The sequence below is a fragment of the Mytilus galloprovincialis genome, chromosome 1, assembly GCF_965363235.1.
Source record: "Mytilus galloprovincialis chromosome 1, xbMytGall1.hap1.1, whole genome shotgun sequence".
NCBI lineage: Eukaryota > Metazoa > Mollusca > Bivalvia > Mytilida > Mytilidae > Mytilus > Mytilus galloprovincialis.
In genome coordinates, this window is record NC_134838.1 from 32887690 (window position 1) to 32909074 (window position 21385).

At 34.5% G+C, this 21385-nt stretch overlaps 2 protein-coding genes across 5 annotated transcripts in view; both read right to left on the reverse strand.

Annotated features, from left to right (window-relative positions):
* Positions 1–359: 359 nt before the first annotated feature.
* Positions 360–2913, reverse strand: LOC143071864 (uncharacterized). The gene is made up of 2 exons (XM_076246482.1): positions 2729–2913; positions 360–2509 (listed from the first exon to the last, which is right to left on the reverse strand). Exon 2 carries the CDS (start codon positions 2223–2225, stop codon positions 927–929), a length of 1299 nt encoding a protein of 432 aa, XP_076102597.1. The 5' UTR covers positions 2226–2509; positions 2729–2913; the 3' UTR covers positions 360–926.
* Positions 2914–17901: 14988 nt separating this feature from the next.
* LOC143071922 (neuronal calcium sensor 2-like) overlaps positions 17902–21385 on the reverse strand; it is an 84133-nt gene continuing 80649 nt past the window's right edge. For all 4 annotated transcript variants that reach the window (XM_076246625.1, XM_076246632.1, XM_076246641.1 and 1 more), the window contains 2 exons: positions 20812–21084; positions 17902–18584 (listed from right to left, as the gene is read on the reverse strand). In XM_076246625.1, coding sequence (XP_076102740.1) covers positions 18387–18584; positions 20812–21084 — 471 coding nt within the window. In that variant the 3' untranslated portion in view covers positions 17902–18386. The remainder of the gene's footprint in view (positions 18585–20811; positions 21085–21385) is intronic.

Consider the following 21385-nt stretch of genomic DNA (forward strand, 5'->3'; position numbering starts at 1 on the left):
TTTAAAAGACCTTTGCGTTCCTCTATTGACTTGGCTCGGAACGCTCGACATTCATTTAAGGAATGCTTTGTATTGTGCAGAATACAAAGACCTTGTTTGCTGGCATCTCCAGATTGCTGCTCAACTGCTGTTTTATGAGCACCAACTTTAGTCTTAGGGTAAGACGTAGACCTTGGCGCAGCACCTTTTGTATTTGGTGTGACTTTTGACCCAAAGATGAACCCAGGATCGTTCTTTGTTTTGCTTATTCCCCTGATGAAGGCAGAGAATTCTGTGAAAGGTGGGAAGGCAACTTCATATTTAGACTTGTATCTTGTAGCCCTCGTTGTCCACTTTTCTTGGAGTCCGTACGGAATTTTTCAACAATTGGATTTATCCCGGACGAAGAGTCAAAGTATGCTAGCAAACATCCCAGCTTGGGATTTTCCTTGTGATATTCTATTTCTGATAGAATGTCAGACAGTTCGTAGAGACGTGCGTTGTCCTTATTCGTCAATGTAGGGAATTTGGCAAGTTTACTCATGAGAGAGGCTTCCAACATTTCTGGAGCACCATACCGCTCGTCAAGCCTCTTCCATAATCTCTGTATACCTATCGAAGGATTATTGGCGTTCGACGCTCTTATGCTAATGGCGTGTTTAGCAGACTCTGGACCGAGCCACTTGATCAGTAAATCGATCTGTTCTGAGTCAGAGACTTGTAACTCATCAGTCACGTTCTTGAAGCTTGCTTTCCAAGTATGAAAGGATTCTGCCCGATCGTTAAAGCTTGTTAATCGGGAGAAAAGCAGGTCCTTGCGTAAGAGGAATCTAGTTATCTCTGATGTAAGGTTGATTTGTTGCTGGTGTGCAACAGGGATCTCTTCTATTACGTCTTGTTTTGTGCGTAAGACAGGGATCGCTTCTTTAACACCCTGTTTTTGGTGTTCAGTAGGGCTCATATCTGAAAGACCAAGTTTTTGTATGCCGGTTACTAATCCCATGCAGATCTGGGATAAAGGTAACTTCCGGTGACTTATTATCGGAAGGCAAGACGGCAGATGTCTGTGACAGCAAGTTCGATGCCACGGATGGCACGAACGCTGGTGCTTCGTGACTCAGCTCGATCTTAACAGGAATTTGTTTTTTCTTTTGAGGTCCTGTTACTTCCTTAACAACAGTTGATACAGGAAGTTTATTGACGAAATCTTGCACACGCTGGAGCGGGTCTTCCTTTTCGTCAGGGAGATCGCTATACGCTTGGCTATCATCGTATTCCAGGATACGAGCCTCGGCTTCTGCGGCTGCAGCTTCTCTCTGTGCTTCAAGAAGGTTAAATTTGGCTTTAAGCTCGGCCTTTTCCCGGCTTACTCGTGCGGCTTCTTGTTGCATTTGAGCCTTCCTGTGCATAGCCTCTTGTTCTAATTGCGTTTTTCTGTGAGCGGCCTCCTGTTCTAGCTGAACTGTTCTCTGTGCGGCCTCATGTTTACGTTGAGCGACTTCTTGCTCCATTTCTGCCTTTTTACGACTGGCTTCCTGTTCCATTTCAGCTTTTTTGCGTGCTGCTTCCTGTTCCATTTCATTTTGTCTGAACAGGGCTTGTTCTTCTAACATTGCTTCCTGTTGTAGGATAAGGGCATGTTTTTCGACAAATGCTATCTTAGACTTTGCAGCCTCTGCCTTGGCTCGCTTTCTCCGTGCCAGGCTTGACATGTCTGACACGTTAGAGCTACCGCTGTGCGAGGTCTTCTTACCCCTTGAGGTCTTTGTTTTAGTGGATTTGGCCTTTGTTAGAGCGAGGCGATGCTCGTGTAGTTTTTCCATAACTAGCTCCACTTTGGACAGACGTAAATCCAAAGAGAGTTTACATGCATCAATTTCTTTTTGACTCTCCAATGTTCGGGTCCTTTTCAGAAAGTCTAGGTATTCATCTGTAAGCCTACGATAATTATTACAGGCTTTAACATGTTTGTCCTGGACTGTTAGGAGTTGCTGGAGATCGTTAGGAGGCGTTGTTACTTCCAATAACTGGGATTCAATGTCTGCCCAGAGAGCCTCTAGTTCCTGACAGAACTTGTCACGTTTTTCAGTGAAAGCTCCTTGTCCTTTTTCCGTGAGGTCACGTACTCGCCTAGCCTCGGGAGTTTCATCTGACTGTGATGTATTTGACGGATTTTCTAATAGTTCAGGGACATCTCCTTCTTGGGGCTGAATCTCTTCTTGTTGTTCCACATGACTGGGATCCATGTTGACTCAACGTTGTTAGGTTGCTGTCCAGTATACACAAGATATGTAGTCCACTGTCAGTGTGAAGGTATGTACGTTGCTACGTTGTCGTTCCTTGTCTGGATATGTAAAGACAGGTTGTCGTCAATTTACTATGCTGAGCCTGACTTAGCTAGTATAACCATGGGACTGTATCGCAATCTCGGCAAATTATAAAGAATAACAACTTGTGTGTGAAGATTGTAGATTATAATTCCACCAGAATTGGTACAGGAGTTTTTACAGAGTGTGTATTGTTTGGTAAACTGAAAGAAATAAAAATACAATATTTTACAATATGTACGAAAGAAATATATGAATGTTCAATGCAATAATAACATCAAGTCAAAAACGAAAGTAGAATTCTCAGGTCAATTCATAGAAATAAACAATTACAGTTCGTATTTGTTGAATAAACGTGGAATTCAAGTTAACGGAATTAACGGTATATATATTTAACAGTTTATAATCGATTTGAAACGTACTTGACGGTGATTTGTCACAATATCCACAGGAGCAGATTTGTCGTGGCATCCATTTGCAAGAGACAGGTGAGGAAGAGAAAGTAAACGGTAGTGAAAATACGGATAAGTCCAGATTATTTCCGGAAAACATGAATGTCTGAAAATTCAATCCAATAGACTTTATAGTAAATACAGTTGCGTATGTGATCCAGAATAACTTATTAGTACCAGCTGTTCAGCTTACAACCTGTAGATAATGCATAAAAGAAGAAAACCGACATATAAGATGTAAAAGAGGGACGAAAGATACCAGAGGGACAGTCAAATTCATTAATCGAAAATAAGCTGACAACGCCATGGCTAAAAATGAAAAAGACAAACAGACAAACAAAAGTACTCATGACACAACATCGAAAACTAAAGAATAAGTAATACGAATCCCACCAAAAACTAGGGGTGATCTCAGGTGCTCAGGAAGAGTAAGCAGATTCTGCTCCACATGTGACACCTTTCGTGTTGCTCATATTATAACAAATCCGGTAAATAGTCTAATTCAGTAGGTCACATTCATGAAAGGGAAGGGGATTGTAGTTACGACGTAAGGAACATACCCGATATCATTTGAGAAACGGCTATTCCATAACGGTCAACCAACTCGTGATGGCGTCCGTAAAATTTACGGAGGATGATTTCAACTTCACCATTTGGAACTCTTGGTTTAATAGCTTCCTTGTGAGCAGCAACCCTCTATCAAGAAAATCATGATAGGAAATGCAAGCATGGGAATATCGTATCAATTGGGAGATATACACCCCGTATACAAGTTCTGCTGGAATGTTGCTACTTAGAAATGGAAAGTTCCCAATTGGAAAACTAAAATCATCTCTTTTGTCGTAAAGTTTTGTTTTCAACCGACCCTCATGGTCAATTTCTAGATATAAGTCAAGATATGAGGCCGACTAAACTGTATCTGTTGTATCTTTTATCTCTAGTTCGATGGGATAGATGCGTTCAACATAGTCACAAAATTTTAATTATTTAGTGAAAGTACATCATCTATATATAGCGGAAAGTAGAGTTGAAGGATATTGCTAACTTCTTATCTTTCTTCCTAAGAAGTTCCTGTAAGTAGTCAACCTCATAATAATAAAGAAACAAGTCAGCAAGAAGAGGGACACAATTGGTTCCCATTGGAATGCCGACAGTCTGTTGAAAAACACGTCCTCCGAACGTAACAAAAGTGTTTTTAATCAAGAAATCAAGCATCTTGATAATATCAGTTTCAGAGAATTTTTTGCTTGCATCAGAGTGATCCTTTACAAAGTAGGATTAATCCCTCCCTAAGACAAGATACTTTTATCTATGTTGGCCATTCTTTTTTATGAAACAAAGCAATACCAACTCTTTCAATTTGTCTCTTAGTTTGGAATGTGGAATACTTGTGTAAAGTGTAGAATAGTCAAATGTTTTAATACTATTGCAAGATGAAAGAGAGTTAGATTGTATGTACTCCAAAAGATCTTTGGAATTGTTAAGTATCCACATCTGATTCACGCCACCTTTAGAATAGGCAGTTTCACAATAACTTTGAAGCCTGTCTTTGATGGCTGATAAAATAGACGTTAATAATTTAGAAAGAGGTTTCGTGGAGCACTTAAGACCCAGCAATATACCGTTGTTTGGAAGGACACTAATGTAGTTTAGGTATCAAATACAGTGATGGAAGATCCAGTTCTTCATCTTTGGTTGCAGTTCTAAAGGAACATAGAACAGACATATGATTATCCAGGATTTCCTCATGGTAAGTGCCGTGAGGGTATATGTTGAGTTTCCAAGTGAATTGTCAATACCTAATTTGTTTATCAAACAGTTAATGTAATGAGTTTTACACAAAAACACGATGTTGTTTGGGGGTTTATCTGCGGGGACAACAACATATTTGTCATGAAGGTAGGATAAGTGTTTCGCAACATTTGGGTCTTTAAAATTGACTTAGCATGGGCATTGAGTTTCTGAATTCTGATTTGTATCAAAGACCTCACTGCCTTAATCCATTCGGAGAGTTTCTACGTCTTCCTTCTCGCGCTTAGCCCATTACCTGGCATAATCCTCGACTGAATCCATCAAAATTGGATGTAACTTGCTGACCAATGTAGTCTCATGCCTGCAAGGAGCTAAGAGAAATTGAAAGGTTCCAAAACACACTAATTGCCATATGATGAAGTTAAACTTCCACGTAGTACTAAGACTATGAAAGTGATCAAGTCGTTGAACTTAGCTATAAACATTTGAAGGACGAATCTTCTAAAAACGGCATCCTTTTTAAAAGTAAAACCACAGAAATACATAACTCCTAACAAAAAACAGGAACACCCTTATCCAATGGCAAGACCAAAAGCTGAAACACATCAAACAAATTGATACTAGTAACAATTGTCACATTCCTGAATTGAATTCTGATGTAAAAAATGGTGGAATACACCTTGTTTTAAAGCTAGCTAAACCTCTCACAGTTAGTCTTATGATCCATTAATACTAAGTAAGGTATTTACTCAAAAGAAGTGAAAAAGCATAGATGTTTTAGGGAGCTACCATTTGATTTTTATGGGGGGGCTAGGATGAAATTTGAAAAAAATAGGCAGGACAGGAGTTTTGAGTAAAAAAAAAGGCAGGATGAGACAATTGCCAAAAAAAAAGTCAGGATAATCTAAAAAAAAAAGCAGGACCAAACAGATTGCAAAATAAAAAGGCAGGACAGAGATTGCAGCTAAAAAAAATGCAGGACAAAATTTTTCATCCTAGCCCCCCATAAAAATCAAATGGTAGCTCCCTTAGTTATGAATTAAACATTTCTTTTAAACGGAAAAATTTGCCACGTGAAAAATTCAACTTCATTCGAGATGATAATAGTTTTTTAAAAGTTTCGATCGCGTCAATCGAAATGACGACCTCTATGGGCAAATTTGAAACCGTTCTTCAAGTCTTGCTCAATTCCATTTGATCTCCAAATTATAACAAGATGTTCAGCTGTCGTACAAAGTTATACGCCTCGTATCCTTGGTGAGATGTTTTTATATCTACTTTCGAAGCTAAAATTGGAACTTTACCTTACATCATTTGTTTTATCAATTGTCGGATTAAAGGACTTGTATGGCGATGAACTGTCTACAAAACTGTAACATGATGTTTTGTTTTCAAAGTTCATATCTTGACATTAACAGTTCAATAACATGGTTTCGTTATAAATAAGGTGCATGACTCACAGCTACGATAGTTAATATACGGTCTTTAAACATTTACGCCAATGTTTAACTTGTTAAATATACTGGTATAAGCGGCATAGTTTTGTTTTCTCATTTTTGGGAAAAGGTTAATCATACTGATGACTTTTACATTTGTTTTCCAATATTCCTTTGGTTGATATAATGGAGATTTTTGAATTTGTCAGCTTTGATCGACTACCGCTGTCTGCGAATTATCTTTGTACGACAAGAAAGTTCGGAAATGTCTTGTTGTTGGTCTTTATTTGCCATTTCGGAAAACTGTTTTAAGTTACATCTTTACATTGTATAGAAGCAATTCTGGTTTAAAACATGCAAATATATAAGATTTAAACACATATATCACTAGTAGGTTAATTTCCTGTTTTTGAAGGTCGACAGAATCCAGAAACCTTTTAACACGTATTTTAATTGCATTTTTAGTCTTGCATGACACTGCTTGGAATTGATATTGGCGTAGATACATATCTTATGATTGTAGAATTAACAGCAGTTGAACATGCATTCTGCAATTAATACTTCTTTTCATGAAAGGATTTGGGGTATAAACAGAAAATTAATCTTCAAATATATCTAATTCAGTCGAGAAAATGTAAACCAGACACTGAGTTTCTGTAAAATCAGACAAAGAAAAATCACAGATTATTAGTTTCATCACTAAATTAAAATACATCTGAAGGGGTTATTTTACCATTAACATCCTAAAATAGAAGCACTAGTATATATAGTCAGACACTGACATTTCTTCTTTCTTTTATATTTTTTGCAATGGCTAATTTGAATTTGATACGTTTTAAATATGGTACTTAAAGTGTGCTTCGTTTTTGTACATGTTTTGGTTCTGCCATTTTTGCAGATAAACTATTGTTTTCTTTATTTTTTTACCTACAACTGCAAAAAAGTCGAAAAAAAGAATAGTAAGAACACGATGAACCTGTAAGGCCTTTATGATTATACTAGGAACAAAAATCAAATCCGCAGAATCATCCGAGAATGGGGTCTTTTAAAAAAAAAGTAGAACTCAGCCATGTGTATTTGGTTACTCTCGTTCTACTATACTAATTGATATGATAACGGGATAGATATAGGAAGATAGCATAGTTATAATACTGCCTAACCTATAGTCCAACCTTTGCGTTATGTTAAATAAAAGCAACAGTAATATACCGCTGTTAAATGTCATGTTAAGCCCCAGTCCCACTATACCACGATCTCACCACGCTCACCGCGATCTAGAATAAATTCAGATCGTGGTGAGGTGGCGGTATGAGCTGCATGAAAATGTAAATGTTCGTTGATTTCACGATGCTACTACGTCCTCGTTACGCTTCTACAATGATCCCGCTACGATTAGACCATGTTCTCACAGCGCTTATTCTGCGACCTCACTACGCTTATCAAGATCTTTCTACGCTCATCACGTTCTCACTACGATCATATCACGAGTTATCCGATTGCAACACGATCTTACCACGCTTCTACAGCGATTATAGCACGTTCTTACCACGATTATACTACGTTCATACCGCGATCTTACTACGTTCTCAGCAATAACGTCAGCATCGTGTTCCATATCAATACAGTTCCATTCCTTCTATTTCTGATTAATACGTAGATTTCTCGGAAACAATACAGTCATGCCACCAAAATCAGTGAACGATGCTACGATAGCAGAGATGACACAGATGTGTCAATAGATGAGGAAGATGTGGTATGGGTGCCAATTAGATAACTCTCCATCCAAGTAACAATTTATAAAAGTAAACCATTATAGGCCAAGGTACGGCCTTCAACACGGAGCCTTTGCTCACACCGAACAGCAAGCTATAAAGGCTCCTTAAAATTACTAGTGTAAAACCTTCCAAACGGGAAAACCAACGGTCTAATCTATATAAAAACGAGAAGCATGGTTTAGCCGTTAGAGAAAATGGACAAGAAGTCATAATTTCATACATACAAACAAAACCTGGAGAGATTTATTACATTTTATGTGAAAATGACAATAAGAATGTCGGTCGTAGTAAGAGCGTGATGAGGACGGCAAGGGCGTGCTAGAATCGTACTATGGTCGTGAAAAGCGTGTTATAGTCGTAGTGGAAGCGTAGTTAGGTCGCGATAAGAACGCGATGGTCGCAGTGAGGTCGTAATAAAATCGCTGTGAGATCGCAGCCCAGTCTCTCCGAATTGAATCACGCGTTCGCTAGGCTTTCATTATGATGATACAGTGACCTTTGCGATCTTACTACGATCTTAGTGCGCTCTCACTACGCTTCTACTACGACCTGATTTCGCCACGACCGCACCACGATTGTTTTGAACATGTTCAAAGTTGGCCACGCTCATCACGATCTTGAAGACATCACTACGACCGTGATACGACCTTACTGCGACCTCAGTACACGATCGTACTTCGCTCATAAAAATTTGTATTTTTTTCACAGATCGTAGTGCGATCGTGGCCTAGTGGGACTGCGGTATTAAAATGTCTGTCCTCAGTCAATAATCTTGGAAATCGTCAGGTTTCATCAATTCACTCGGGCAAAGTTGAAATACTTCAAAGCTTTGAAATATTCGGCTGTAAGCGTTCCTGATGAAGGTAAATCCAGAATAGCGCTTCGGATGCATGGAACTTATAACGTGTTGTTTTCATTTTTGGATGACTCTGCTAGTGGAATACCAGTACCCGAGGGTGTCATCATATCACCAATCAGTGATTCGGTATGATTTAGAACTAACCTTTTCTTTAAATTGTTCGTTAATGAATTTCGAAATTATTAGAAACAAAGGTTTCCAACTCCCTCAGGCCAAGTTGAACCTTATTGGCTTTGACTATTTCAGTTTCAGTTTCATTTCTTATACATCCTTGGCTTTCAAATATTCATCTTTAAATGTACCTGGTGAAGATAATTCCAGAATAACGCGTCGGGTGCTTGCAATTTATATCATTTTCATATTGTTTATTTGGCTGTTCAAAGTTACATGTTGATGTCAGGGTCTTTAGAAATTCTTGTCGATAAGATTTGTCACACTGTTTGGATACTTGTTTATCGTTGAATAGATAACGTGACATTTAGAGCGCCTGTTTGGGTGACTCTCAACAACGTTTAACTAGCATCCTATTTTCAAAACAAAATACGATTATTTTCAAAACAAAATACGATTATTTTGACATTTTTGAACTGCTAAACGGCCTCGACAATTAGGTTTTTTTTACTGGAATTTCTTTGCATTCAATGACATATTTATTTTTTTATTGTTTTTTTATTAACTTAAATATTGATTACGTATAATTTAGGCTTTAATTGACGGAAACACTATATCAGTTTCAGTTCTTTAAATCCTGATTTGTTTTACTGATAATTAACTGTATAGAGAGAATGCAGTTTTCCTTAATTGTACTCATTGGCTAACTGCCGGTTACAATTCCGCCGTATTCATGATTTAACCATCCATGCTGTCAAACTACCATAATTAAGTCTACATTTAAGTCACTTAGATGCTTTTTGTTGCATTTAAGCATTCTAAATGAAAGACTCATGCAGTAACTCTTAAGGTTTCGTCAAACAACAATTACTATAATTGTGTTGCACTTCCTTGAACAAAGAATCAGCAAATATAACATGCACTGACATGACTTACTTCATACAAACTCAAAATATTTACACAAACTGTCTGTGCATTGTTTAGTGACTAAAGCTAATGTGATTGTTGTTTTCCAACAAATATTATAAAACTATATAACATGTGCATGATATCCAAAAGATAGTTTTCATTATCAATATGACTGCCAGATTTGTTCATAAGACTACAGCGGTGTCCATTGTAAACGAATTGTAAGCATGCAGCAGGGAGTTGAATAAGAAACTGAAACGGATTTAACTTGCTATGTTAAAATGTCTTCCATTTTTTGTCTTACGGTTGTTTTCATTTTAGTCAATCATAACACAACATGAGCGGATCTTATTGTTTTGAGATTGTTACATTTGACCATTGTCACTCTTCTTCATGCTTGCTTTCGGTTTGTCATTGGCCTTAATGTCATGGCTCAAATCACCTACTTTTTATCATTGGATTGGTTTGCAGACTTGAAAAAAAATGTACAGCCTTTACAAAATGTAAAATTATTTAAAGAAAAATACGTTTACAAAACTTCCGGTTTGCTCTATATAAGAAATCTTATATTCTTGTTCATAAGATTGAACTAAATGTATGCAGTACATTTGTATTTATAACACTGGTAAATTTAAATTTAATTCGGTCGAATTGTCGAGTGTGTGCTATTCCTTTCCGTGAAATTTCCGATGGCCATGAATTTCCTACACAGGCCATGCTTGCATAGCAGGAGACCTATCCCCCAGTGGACGCATCCGTCTCGATATGGTTTAGTCTTTTGTTTTTGTTGCACTTCAGTGTTCTTTTGGTTGATGTGTTTCCCTCATTTGGTTGATGTGTTTCCCTCATTTGGTTGATGTGTTTCCCTCGGTATTAATTTGAAACCCAAATTTGATTTCTTTGAATCGATTTATGACTTTTGAATAGCAGTACACTACTGCCTGTTGCCTTTATTTAGTTTCATGCTATACCCTCATTTTTTTATTTGTCTGATTTGTGAAAGAGAAACGAAATATACCAAAGTACATTCAAACTCATAATATATATATATAAAAAAGATGTGGTATGATTGCCAATGAGACAGCTGTCCACAAGAGACCAAAATGACACAGAAATTAATTTACCGAGTAAGTCCTTTTCCTTATTATGAATTTTAAAACAACTGTTTATTAGTATGGCGGGTGATCAATAGGTCACACATTACAACACACCGTTCATATTATTCTTTGATGTATGCCTTTTTTTTGATTCTTTGTTACATATTATTTTTGTCTTTTTTTTATAGTGATTAAGATTGTAACACAATGTTGACTTCTATACCCCTATTTTGACATTATTGACCTATTGTGTCTGTTTGGTTTTGTTTTCACGCATCGTTGTCAATATAATGGAATGTAATGCGACTGTCTTACAAGGGAGGGGTTTAACTAGTTATAAAACCAGATTCAATCCACCATTTTCTCAAGTACCAAGTGAGGAATATGACAGTTGCTATTAATTCGTTTGATGTGTTTGAGCGTTTGATTTTGCCATTTAATTAGGGACTTTCCTTTTTGAATTTTCCCTGCAAAGAGTTGAGTATTTTTGAAATTTTTTGAAAAAAGGTTTTGTTTTGTCTTGATTTGTGCACAAGGCTTGTGATGTTTGAACACCATTAATCTACAAGACTGTTGCTGCTAATTTGAACTTCGATAAACCAAGTTAATAGTTCAGAAAGATGAAGCGGATTTCAACTTGTGGAAAATCAACCTTATAACAATGAACAGTAAGAAATTTCAAAACAGCTAAGAACTTCAAATTGAAACTTGAGGGGAAATTGAAGACAACCCTATTTTAAAAATCTCTTCGAAATCATTTCTAATTTGGTTTAAAATGACTTTTGCATGATGGTGACGATAGAAGCTCAATTGAAAAAAAAAAATCCTCAAATTCGTATGGACCTTGCTGTTTGAGTTTATATTGACAAGAAATCAACCTATAAAACTGCATGGGGTTCTGTCTTATGACCGGTATTGTAAGGAAAACACATAACAATAGGACTATTTCAAAGGTAAGGGGTATGTTACTTTCATTTGTCCTTTTAATCAATTTATGAAATTTGAACATAAGTAAACTATAGTCCATTAATTTGTAAAAATAAACAACAAATTAATACAATTGTACGTGTTTCCAAGAAACTGTTTCGGTGTTATTTGTCTACATATTGTTTATGTGATCCATAGCTGTTTATCTTAATTGTAAAAAGAATATAAAAAAATATTATGCACCATATGTACAAAACTGTATGACACAATTCTATTAGATCTGCGTCAAAAGTTTTTCAGTGCTAATTACGTGTGACTATCAATTTTCATACGGAATATGACGTTGTTTGCAGGATCACATATACCATTGACAGTCATATAATATTATCCACAAGACCTTTGCTGGCATCATAGTCTTAAAATATCAGTAACCTCATATCTCCAACCTTTCGGGTTATAACCGGACAATAACCAGCTTTATAAAATTGATCTGTAACCCAGTTCAGTGTTGTGCTTAACTTTTCTTTCATTTTCAATTTTAAACAAAACATATCCTCGTCAAAATATTTGACTCTAAAGACCAACGGTATATCATGCCATGAAGGTGGTCAACTGGATCATTGGATTTGACGATACACCCTCTATGGACAATAATGTCATTAGGTTGATCTAGAATTAAGTCTTTTACTTTATCAAAATAAGGTTACCAACTTGATGAGTCCCTCGAAAGTAATTTTGTTAATCAAATTAAGGTAGTAATATTGCTCTGAAGATGTTTATTGCATTTATTTCGTTAATAAAATATCTGTCCTACAATACAGTAACTCTTCACAAATCCTATATGTATTAAAGAGAGTCGATATTAACACTTAATACAGTGTAAACTTGCTTGGTCATAATTTTGCGGAAATCGTCGGTCCATTATATAATTCACATATTAAGATTCTACAGATACACTATAGAACAGAAGGATTCAAATTTACAGAACTGTTCCTTTCTATAGTTATAAGGTACTTTTCAAGTTTTATAACATATAATGCATATAGGCTGCCAATCTTGAACGCCTTGTTGTTTTCAAGTTTTATCTGTCTAAAATAAACAACACAATTCTATAAAATAATCAACATAAATTCCTTAAAAAATTATAAACTGTAAGAGTCAATCGAAAATTCAAAACGGCCACCAGCAGACGGCAAAGCCTACATTTAAACTAAACGGAAATTGATTTAAACTTGATTTTTATGAAGGACAGGAACATTCTTTATTATGATAATTGTCAAAAAAGAAAGGCAAAAGATACCAGAGGGACAGTCAAAATCATAGATCGAAAATAAACTGACAACGACATTGAAAAAGAAAAGACAAATAATAGAGCAATACACAACACAGCAAACTAAAAACCAAGTAACATGAACCCCAACAAAAACTGGGGGTGATTTCAGGTGCACCGGAAGAGTAAGCAAATCCTGCTCCACATGTGGCACCCGTCATGTTGTTTACTTTGTTACTTTGATGGAAAACTCGAATAGTGCTCGTTTGGGTTCAAATAGGGTCTGATTGGTCCAAATTAAAAGATCTTGCTAAGAAGAAACGGAGAAAGCCCGTTGGACAAAACTTGACAGATATGTTCCTAAGCATGAGTTGATACTTTGGTGCCGATTAATAAAAATTAATAAATGACAGTTTAAGTGAAAAGATTATAAGGGAAAAAAAGAAGAGGAAAAAGGGCGACTGTCACAAATTCATAAGCAAAAAAGGCATAGAGACAAAAGAAAAATAAGGAACTTACAAAAAGTCCCCAAATAGTTATCAAAAGTACCAGGATTATAATTTTATACGCCAGACGCGCGTTTCGTCTACATAAGACTCATCAGTGACGCTCAGATCAAAATAGTTAAAAAGCCAAACAAATACAAAGTTGAAGAGCATTGAGGACGCAAACTTCCAAAAAGTTGTGCCAAATACGGCTAAGGTAATCTACTCCTGGGGTAAGAAAATTCTTAGTTTTTCGAAAAATTCAAAGTTTTGTAAACAGAAAATTTATAAAAATGACCATATAATTGATATTCATGTCAACACCGAAGTGATGACTACTGAGCGAAACGTCCACCACCAGTGGCATCGACCCAGTGCAAAACACTAAGGCTGAGCATTATGAACACCACCAATTATAGGGGTAAACTCGGTTGCTCTGGGAGGGCTCCTGTCCAACCAATGCTCATTTCAGTTACAAATCCGGTGATACGAATGTGTTCATGTTTAAAATGATACTGCCCACATTCAACATGATAAATATTCTAGCAATTCATGCACGATTTAAAACTGGTTAAAACATTATTGGACAGTGCATTGGTTAAACAGAGGTGTTGTTGACACGAGACTTATACATCTCAAGAGACTTTGCTGTTGCGATATCTGGAAGAGGTTTGTAACACTCCTAGACAGTGTTTTGAAGAAGGACTATCTTTTACAATCTTTGGTGGCTGGCTGTAATGCCAGTAAGTATGTATGATGATCTGTCCGACTGGAGCTTTAGGTTGGTTTCTGTAGGTATTTAATAATGTCTATAGCTACAAGGTTATTTGTTATTTTGTAATACCTGATTATCGTATTGTTTGTAAGAAGTTCCTAGTTTATTTATCATGTTGTTGATAATTGCTCGGTTTTTATGTCTGCTGATCTTTACATATCGTGCAGCTCGTCTTTCTATTTTCTCGATTGTATGTGATTTTGCTGGTATGGGTCACATAGTGTCGTGGCGTATTCCATTTGAGATTCATTCAATATTCTATCTATGTTCGTCTTTTTGTTTAGGCTGTTTTCGTTTTGATCTTTGATATAAAGCAAATTCATATCTTCTTTTATGATGTCCCATTAAGCTATTCTTTACAGTTGGATTTTCTTTACTTTTGGTTGTTTGTCTACGAATTGGTGTGAGTTTCTGCATCTATGATTTCATGGTCTGATGTTCCTAGTATGCCATAGTTTCATCCTTTTACTTTGACAGCTTGGAATAGGAAGGTCAAGTGTGTGAGTATTTCTCGTTGGCTCTTGTACTATTTAGGTTATGCCTTGTCATCAAGAATATCTGCAAGCTGGTAGTGTTGTTTTGCATGTTGTTTTCTTTGGCTTCGATTCTAGTCACCACGATCTTTGAACATGCATTGTTTTGTGGACCTCTATTGACAGCTGTTTCAAATTCAAAGTGAGTGGCTGTCTTTGTTAGATGTCTAATTATTATAATATGAGAAACCTACCTATTTTTTTCACAATTGGTGTCTAGTTCTTGTATTTCAGTGCTTTGAGCTATAATGACTGAGTTTTGTTTTCCTTTCTGTCCTTGCGATAGTAGAATACTTGGTTGTTCGTGTTAATATATCCAACCAAGTGTATGTGATTTAAGAGATTGTGGATACAAGTGGAACATATCCATGATCCATGATGTGACCCAGTTATCTCCTTTTATTTCTTAGCGTTCGGGATTTCATCAATAAAACTTTGATTGAGATGATTTAAACTAGGAAAGTCTTGATTTGATAGCGATTACAATCAGCTCACCTCGGTGAATGACAATAAATAATAGAATTTGTCTCCACAGGAAGATATACACTTGAGAAGGCAGTTTTACGTGTTTTCTCTGTAATCACGTTTGTCATTTTTTGTAAAAATTCCTTCAATCTGTCATCAAGTTTAGAATGATGAAATTTATTGTAAAGGACAGAGAGTTGTATCGTTATACTATTGAAAGGGGCATATCCGTATGCTGTATCTGAGACTACTATAACACAAGTGTGTTATAGTAGTCTCAGGCTGTATATATTTTTAAAAATTTCGGAAATTTGGTATCACCAACATACTAGTAGTCTTAAAAACTTTTAATACTCAGGTAGTGGCCATTTTCTTTATAAAAGAAAGTGTAGTTAGTCAAGGATAAATTTAACTGGTTTAAATTTTTATAAGCTGATGTATAATTTTTACCTCATAAGAATAAATGAACAAGTTGGCAAAGAAAAAAAGGTTGGTTCCCATATGAATGCCAGTAGTTAAAACACACATTGTGAATTATGTCTTCATTTTCACCATTTCAAATTGGGCAAAATAGGTCGAAAATGCATTGGCCAATTAGAGTTTCCTACATGGATGAAATTTCAGAATTCTGAAATATAATGACACGGTTAAATCCACCAATCAGGGTCCAATTTTGAGAGTACATTCAGAGGTGGTTTGAAATAAGTTCATATTTTTTTTTTTATATTTTTCATATTCTGTTATCCTGTGCTCATGCAGTAGCCTTTAATAGTTTTTTTTAACCCCACATTTTCTATTAATCTGATGATAGACAATGGTTTTATCCTATTCTTTGTATTTCTATTATAAAAAGTTTTAAAAAATCTATACAGACTAAAAACATAATCTGCTGACAGAGGTACAGCTCTTCTGATATGTTAGTTTGAATGCAAGTGTTGATGACAATGACTGGGTCAAATAATCAATGATATGATATGTGCCAATGCTTATACTTATTGTCAAACTGACTGAACCCCAAATCAACTTAAACATTTAAACTAAACAAACATTTTAGTCTATAGACCATGACTGAGGAAGTGTGACCAAATAACCTCTATGAAAATGGGATGTGCAAATGCTTCTTCAACTACATACCAAATATCCTTTACTTTCCATTAGATTTTGCCCTAAACACAAATCTTTAACAAAATGTTGACACTGGCATAAATAGAACATTTTTGTCGAAATAAAAACCAAAACCGAAAAAAAGGTTTTGTAGACTGCTATAACCAAATTAATCAAAACTAATTGAAATATTGTCTTGTTTGCCTTCAATTAGCATTATTTGTGTCTAACATAACAGAAGTGAACTGTATTTGAAAATCAAACCATTTTAGAATTCATGTTTTAAAAAGATCGAACTCAATCAATTTATTTACTGTCAGTTCATACAGCAAATATCAGATTTAGCTAACTAATCACCATCAATCTTGTCTATTTACTTTCTGAGAATGGAACATGTTGCATAATTCCCATGTTTTAATCTGTATTTCTTGTAACTCTATGTACAACAGTTTTCCTGCTTGTACAATAATGAAGAAGATAACAATAGAAACATTAAATACATTTGTGATGTTCGTTTATACTGTAGTCATTTCAAATGTAAGAGATTTTCCATGCTTTAACCATTAATGCCGTAGAAAGTATGATAACTCAATATTGATTGGTCAGCTAAGATAACATTTCAAACAGCATTATTTGTAACAAAACTTCTCCAAGGATAAACTACATTAACAAATTACCTTATAGGATTGTAGTACTGTCAAATAAACATGATTAATCAGATTAACAGCGTCCTGACTCCAAACAATATAACTTTCACAAGTTTAATCTGGTCCAGATCCAGAATTTTAAATTGATTTTTTTTATGGATAAAACTGTCAAATGAAAGGCGGAATGGGTAAAAATTCTCAGTCAAGGGAAATAACTCCAATAAAAGGTAAAACTAATGATTTTGGTCATGATGATTACTTATTTGAAGATCTTATTTAGCTAGAAATTTTTCCAATTGACAGTTTCTTTCTATGACAGTTTAGTCTATGTGCTAAAGTTTCTGCACAAAATTACCTTTGGTCAAAAGCTACTGACATATAAATATTCAAGTAGTTATTCATTCTTGCTTTCCAAATGTTTTGGTTGAGTGTCCTAAAAGGTAAATCTAGAAGAGAGCTTCAGATGCACCAAATTAACATTTTAATTTCTACCTTTTTTGTTCTTCAGACAATTTGATATATGGTTGATAAATTTTCATTTGAAATGCAAAGGGTCATCAAATTTTATATATATCAATATTCTAGCACTTCAAGGAACAGGTGTCAAAAGCAAATTTCTCTGATAAAAAAAAAAATCTGTGATTTGCATTTAACTTTTGTTTTGACATTTAGATAAATTCCAGAAAATTTGGTACAAGGAACACATAAAAAAGTAATTCTTTCATCAATTTATTTTAAGTGCATAAAAAAAAACCCAAAAAAACTGATTGATTGATGGCTGTTGAATGAAAAAAAATCCAATCTAGAATCATTTTCATACATGAATGCAAATAATCAAAACTGAATAAATCCAAACAATTTCTGAAAACCTTTTTCACTTCTTGCATAGCCTCCAAATTAATCAATGTATATCATAATTGACGAATCTAAATGAATATGACCTCATGACTTCAGACCTTATCTGATCTTGATTCTAATTTATTTTCTATATACAACGATTCAAATGGATGATATTTTAATTGTAATGAAGTAATAACAAGTATAAACATAAAATAAAAATAATGTGAAAGGCTTATACAAAGTTAAAAGCAAATAGAAATATTTATAAAACAAAGTGTGTTAATTAAAATAATGAGAATGGAACTTTGACATTTTAAACTGATGGAAAATGAACTATCAATATTTACACAGAATCACAATCACAGTATATACTTCTGGTGTGGATCAATTAAATACAAACAATCAGCTTCAATTAGTCAGAATAATACTTGATTATCTTTTTTATGCAAATAGTAAAAAGAATCATTACAAATATTTGTCGTTACGGAATATCGCCACAGTGTTTGTTTTCCACCGTGGTACACATGTTCGTCAGAAGTCAATTTGCTTCCATTCTAAAATGATTGCACTGATTCTCAATAAAAAGTTAAAAAACATTTTAATGATCTGGAATATTTCAAGGAAATGTTTCTAAAATATTTCATCATCCTTCATTCTGGCATGCGTCTGCTGTTAACATCTGATAGAGAAATTGATCTTTCATGCAACCTTCTACGAACTCTTTCTTCGTTAGAACACCGTCATTGTTTATGTCCATTTTTTCAAATATTTTTTCCGTGCGTTCTGCTGGTGTATCTAGTTCGTTATTTGACAAATTTGATCCCAGCATATGGTATATAGCCTGTAATAGAAAATCATTTTTCATTTCAAATGAAAATTCAAAAGATTGTTCTACTCTAGCGTCTAGACATACCGTGAATTGATTATTATTGGTTGGATATTAGTTGTCATGGATTTCGTGGGTTCAGGTGAACCACAAAATTGAATGTTCAATGAATAGCAAATTTCCTATAAAGTTGTATGCAGACTTTTGCAAACCCACGAAATCAAATAGCCACGAAAAGGCGTTTTCCTCATTCCACGAAAATTGGTACCCATGAAAATAAATTAATCCACAGTACTGTGATTTTTTGAAAGTGTATATTTTTTGCTAACCTTTAAATGTCTTATGATTTTTATATATTATTGTGTTGCTGTCTTATTGACATGTATGTACTCCATTTTCTCTAATTTTCATAATTGATCCTTAATTTATTGTGAATTTAGGAATTGATAGTTTCTTTCAACACTAGCAAAAGAATTAGATCTTTCTTTTACAATCCTTATTATGACTTGGTAATGGAATATAAGCTTTAAGTTTATCCATCAAATGAACTTGACAATCAAGCAACCACTTCGATACCTAACAAAACAAACCTTCCAGGAAGTTGTTTAAGTAAATTTAATCTCTTCCAGAGACAGTTATGGTCATTATTGACCCATCCAGTAATAAAATATGTAACCCTGGTGGCCTCAATATTCATATAAAACCAATCTAGTTATTATTTATCGTTTTTTCTTGACACATTATCGGGATGATGTAAATAAGTTTCCGTGGACTTAACCAAACAAACCAGACATAGTACACAATGTCATGATTCATAATACAGTGTCTTAAATTATAAACTCCGATATCATCATCAGCATCAGAAACTTAAGCCATTTCTGTTACTGTAAATAACCCATAAAGTAGTCAAATGAATCATTGAAGAGATAGGTACTGACAAAGACAAATAAAAATATAGATTTGTTGACTTTAATAATAAACTGGGTTATTTATATCTTTCTGATCAAATTGGTTTCTGGATGTTTTGTCATATGTAAGCAATATTTTAGCTGTATTATAGGCCATAAGATAAACAAACAATTTGTAATTACAAAAAAAAAAAATATCCAAAGGGTGGATTGTGATATCTGATATCTAGAGAGGAGTGGGTTGATATATTTGATTTAAATTTGAAAGGGAGGCAAGATAAAATTGAGAATGGAAACAGAGAATATGTCAAAGAGAAAACAATCAAAGATCAGAAAACAGTCACCAATGGGTTTTCAACACAGCCACAAAATCCAGCACCAGAAGGTGGTCTTAAACTAGTCCCTCAACAATAATGTTCACTAGAAAAAATGGAAATCACACTTAAATCAGAAACATATAAATGAACCAAAATTTAAAAAAACATACAAGACTAACAAAGGTCAGAGGTTCCTGACTTGGGATAGGAGCAAAAATGTGGCAGAATTAAACTCAGCCCCCTATACCTCTAGCCAATGTAAAAGTGTTTCCTAACAACAGACAACTTGTAGGTCCCTTATAGAGAGTGGCCAAACATCACAATCTAGTCAGATAGTTGAATAATTTTACAGACAGAAGGGTTTGAAAATGGAAACTTAATCTTATCCTTAAAAAATACTTTTTGTATTTCTGTCATTGATGGAACATATAATTTTATACAGTAGTGTGTATGTCCATCCATCAAAACAATGTACAAAATACAAAAGTTCTAAGAGAAGTGGGATCAAATACCATGAAACTTTTTTGGACTATTTGAACTGGTTCTTGAAAACAATTACAATACAATCAGCATTTTATAAATTTCGTTTGGAATATTGTTTTCTTTTAAGTTTGTTTTTGGTAATGATTTTGTATGCATGTGATTATTTATAGTAACCAGTAATTTTTTCCTCCTAAGTCTATAGTTTAATTCTACGACTATAATACTTACAACTATAGTTTAATTCTATGACTATAATACTTACAACTATAGTTTAATTCTACGACTATAATACTTACAACTATAGTTTAATTCTACGACTATAATACTTACAACTATAGTTTAATTCTACGACTATAATACTTACAACTATAGTTTAATTCTACGACTATAATACTTACAGCTATAGTTTAATTCTACGACTATAATACTTACAGCTATAGTTTAATTCTATGACTATAATACTTACAGCTATAGTTTAATTCTACGACTATAATACTTACAGCTATAGTTTAATTCTACGACTATAATACTTACAGCTATAATTTCTACCATCTCTTTCTTCTCAATGGTTCCATTTCCATCTATATCATACATACTAAAGGCCCAATTCAATTTGTCCTGTGGGTTACCACCTGACGTTATATTAATTGCTAACAAAAATTCTTTGAAGTCAATTTTACCACTGTTGTCTTCATCAAATGATCTAAACACATGTTCACAAAATTTGTCCGGATTTCCTGTTGGGAAGAATGTTGTGTACACTTCTAAAAATTTGTTCTTTGATAGAAGACCTTCTGGGCAATCTCGCTGAAATGAAATGAAAAATCAAAATTAAAATTCCTCAACATCAATAGTTCAAACAGCTTTTTGTAGTTTTTTGGACAGTAATATAGAAGCCAGTTATTCAAATGCAGAATATCTCTACTCTATGTGTTAGATACAATGTTCTTTTTTTTTCCATCATCAATTTCTAGTTTTGCAATTTCACTGACTTGTATATAGTGCTAATGTAGTTTTTAAAGTATTTTTATTCTTGGCTGAATGAAATATATGAAATAATTTCTTAGAATATATGTACCTGTTGTGCAATCAAGACATTCAAAACGAA

Bases quoted from the DNA above. Each gene is read 5' to 3' on its own strand.
- LOC143071864 (XM_076246482.1), bottom strand. From the start codon at position 2,225: ATGGATCCCAGTCATGTGGAACAACAAGAAGAGATTCAGCCCCAAGAA.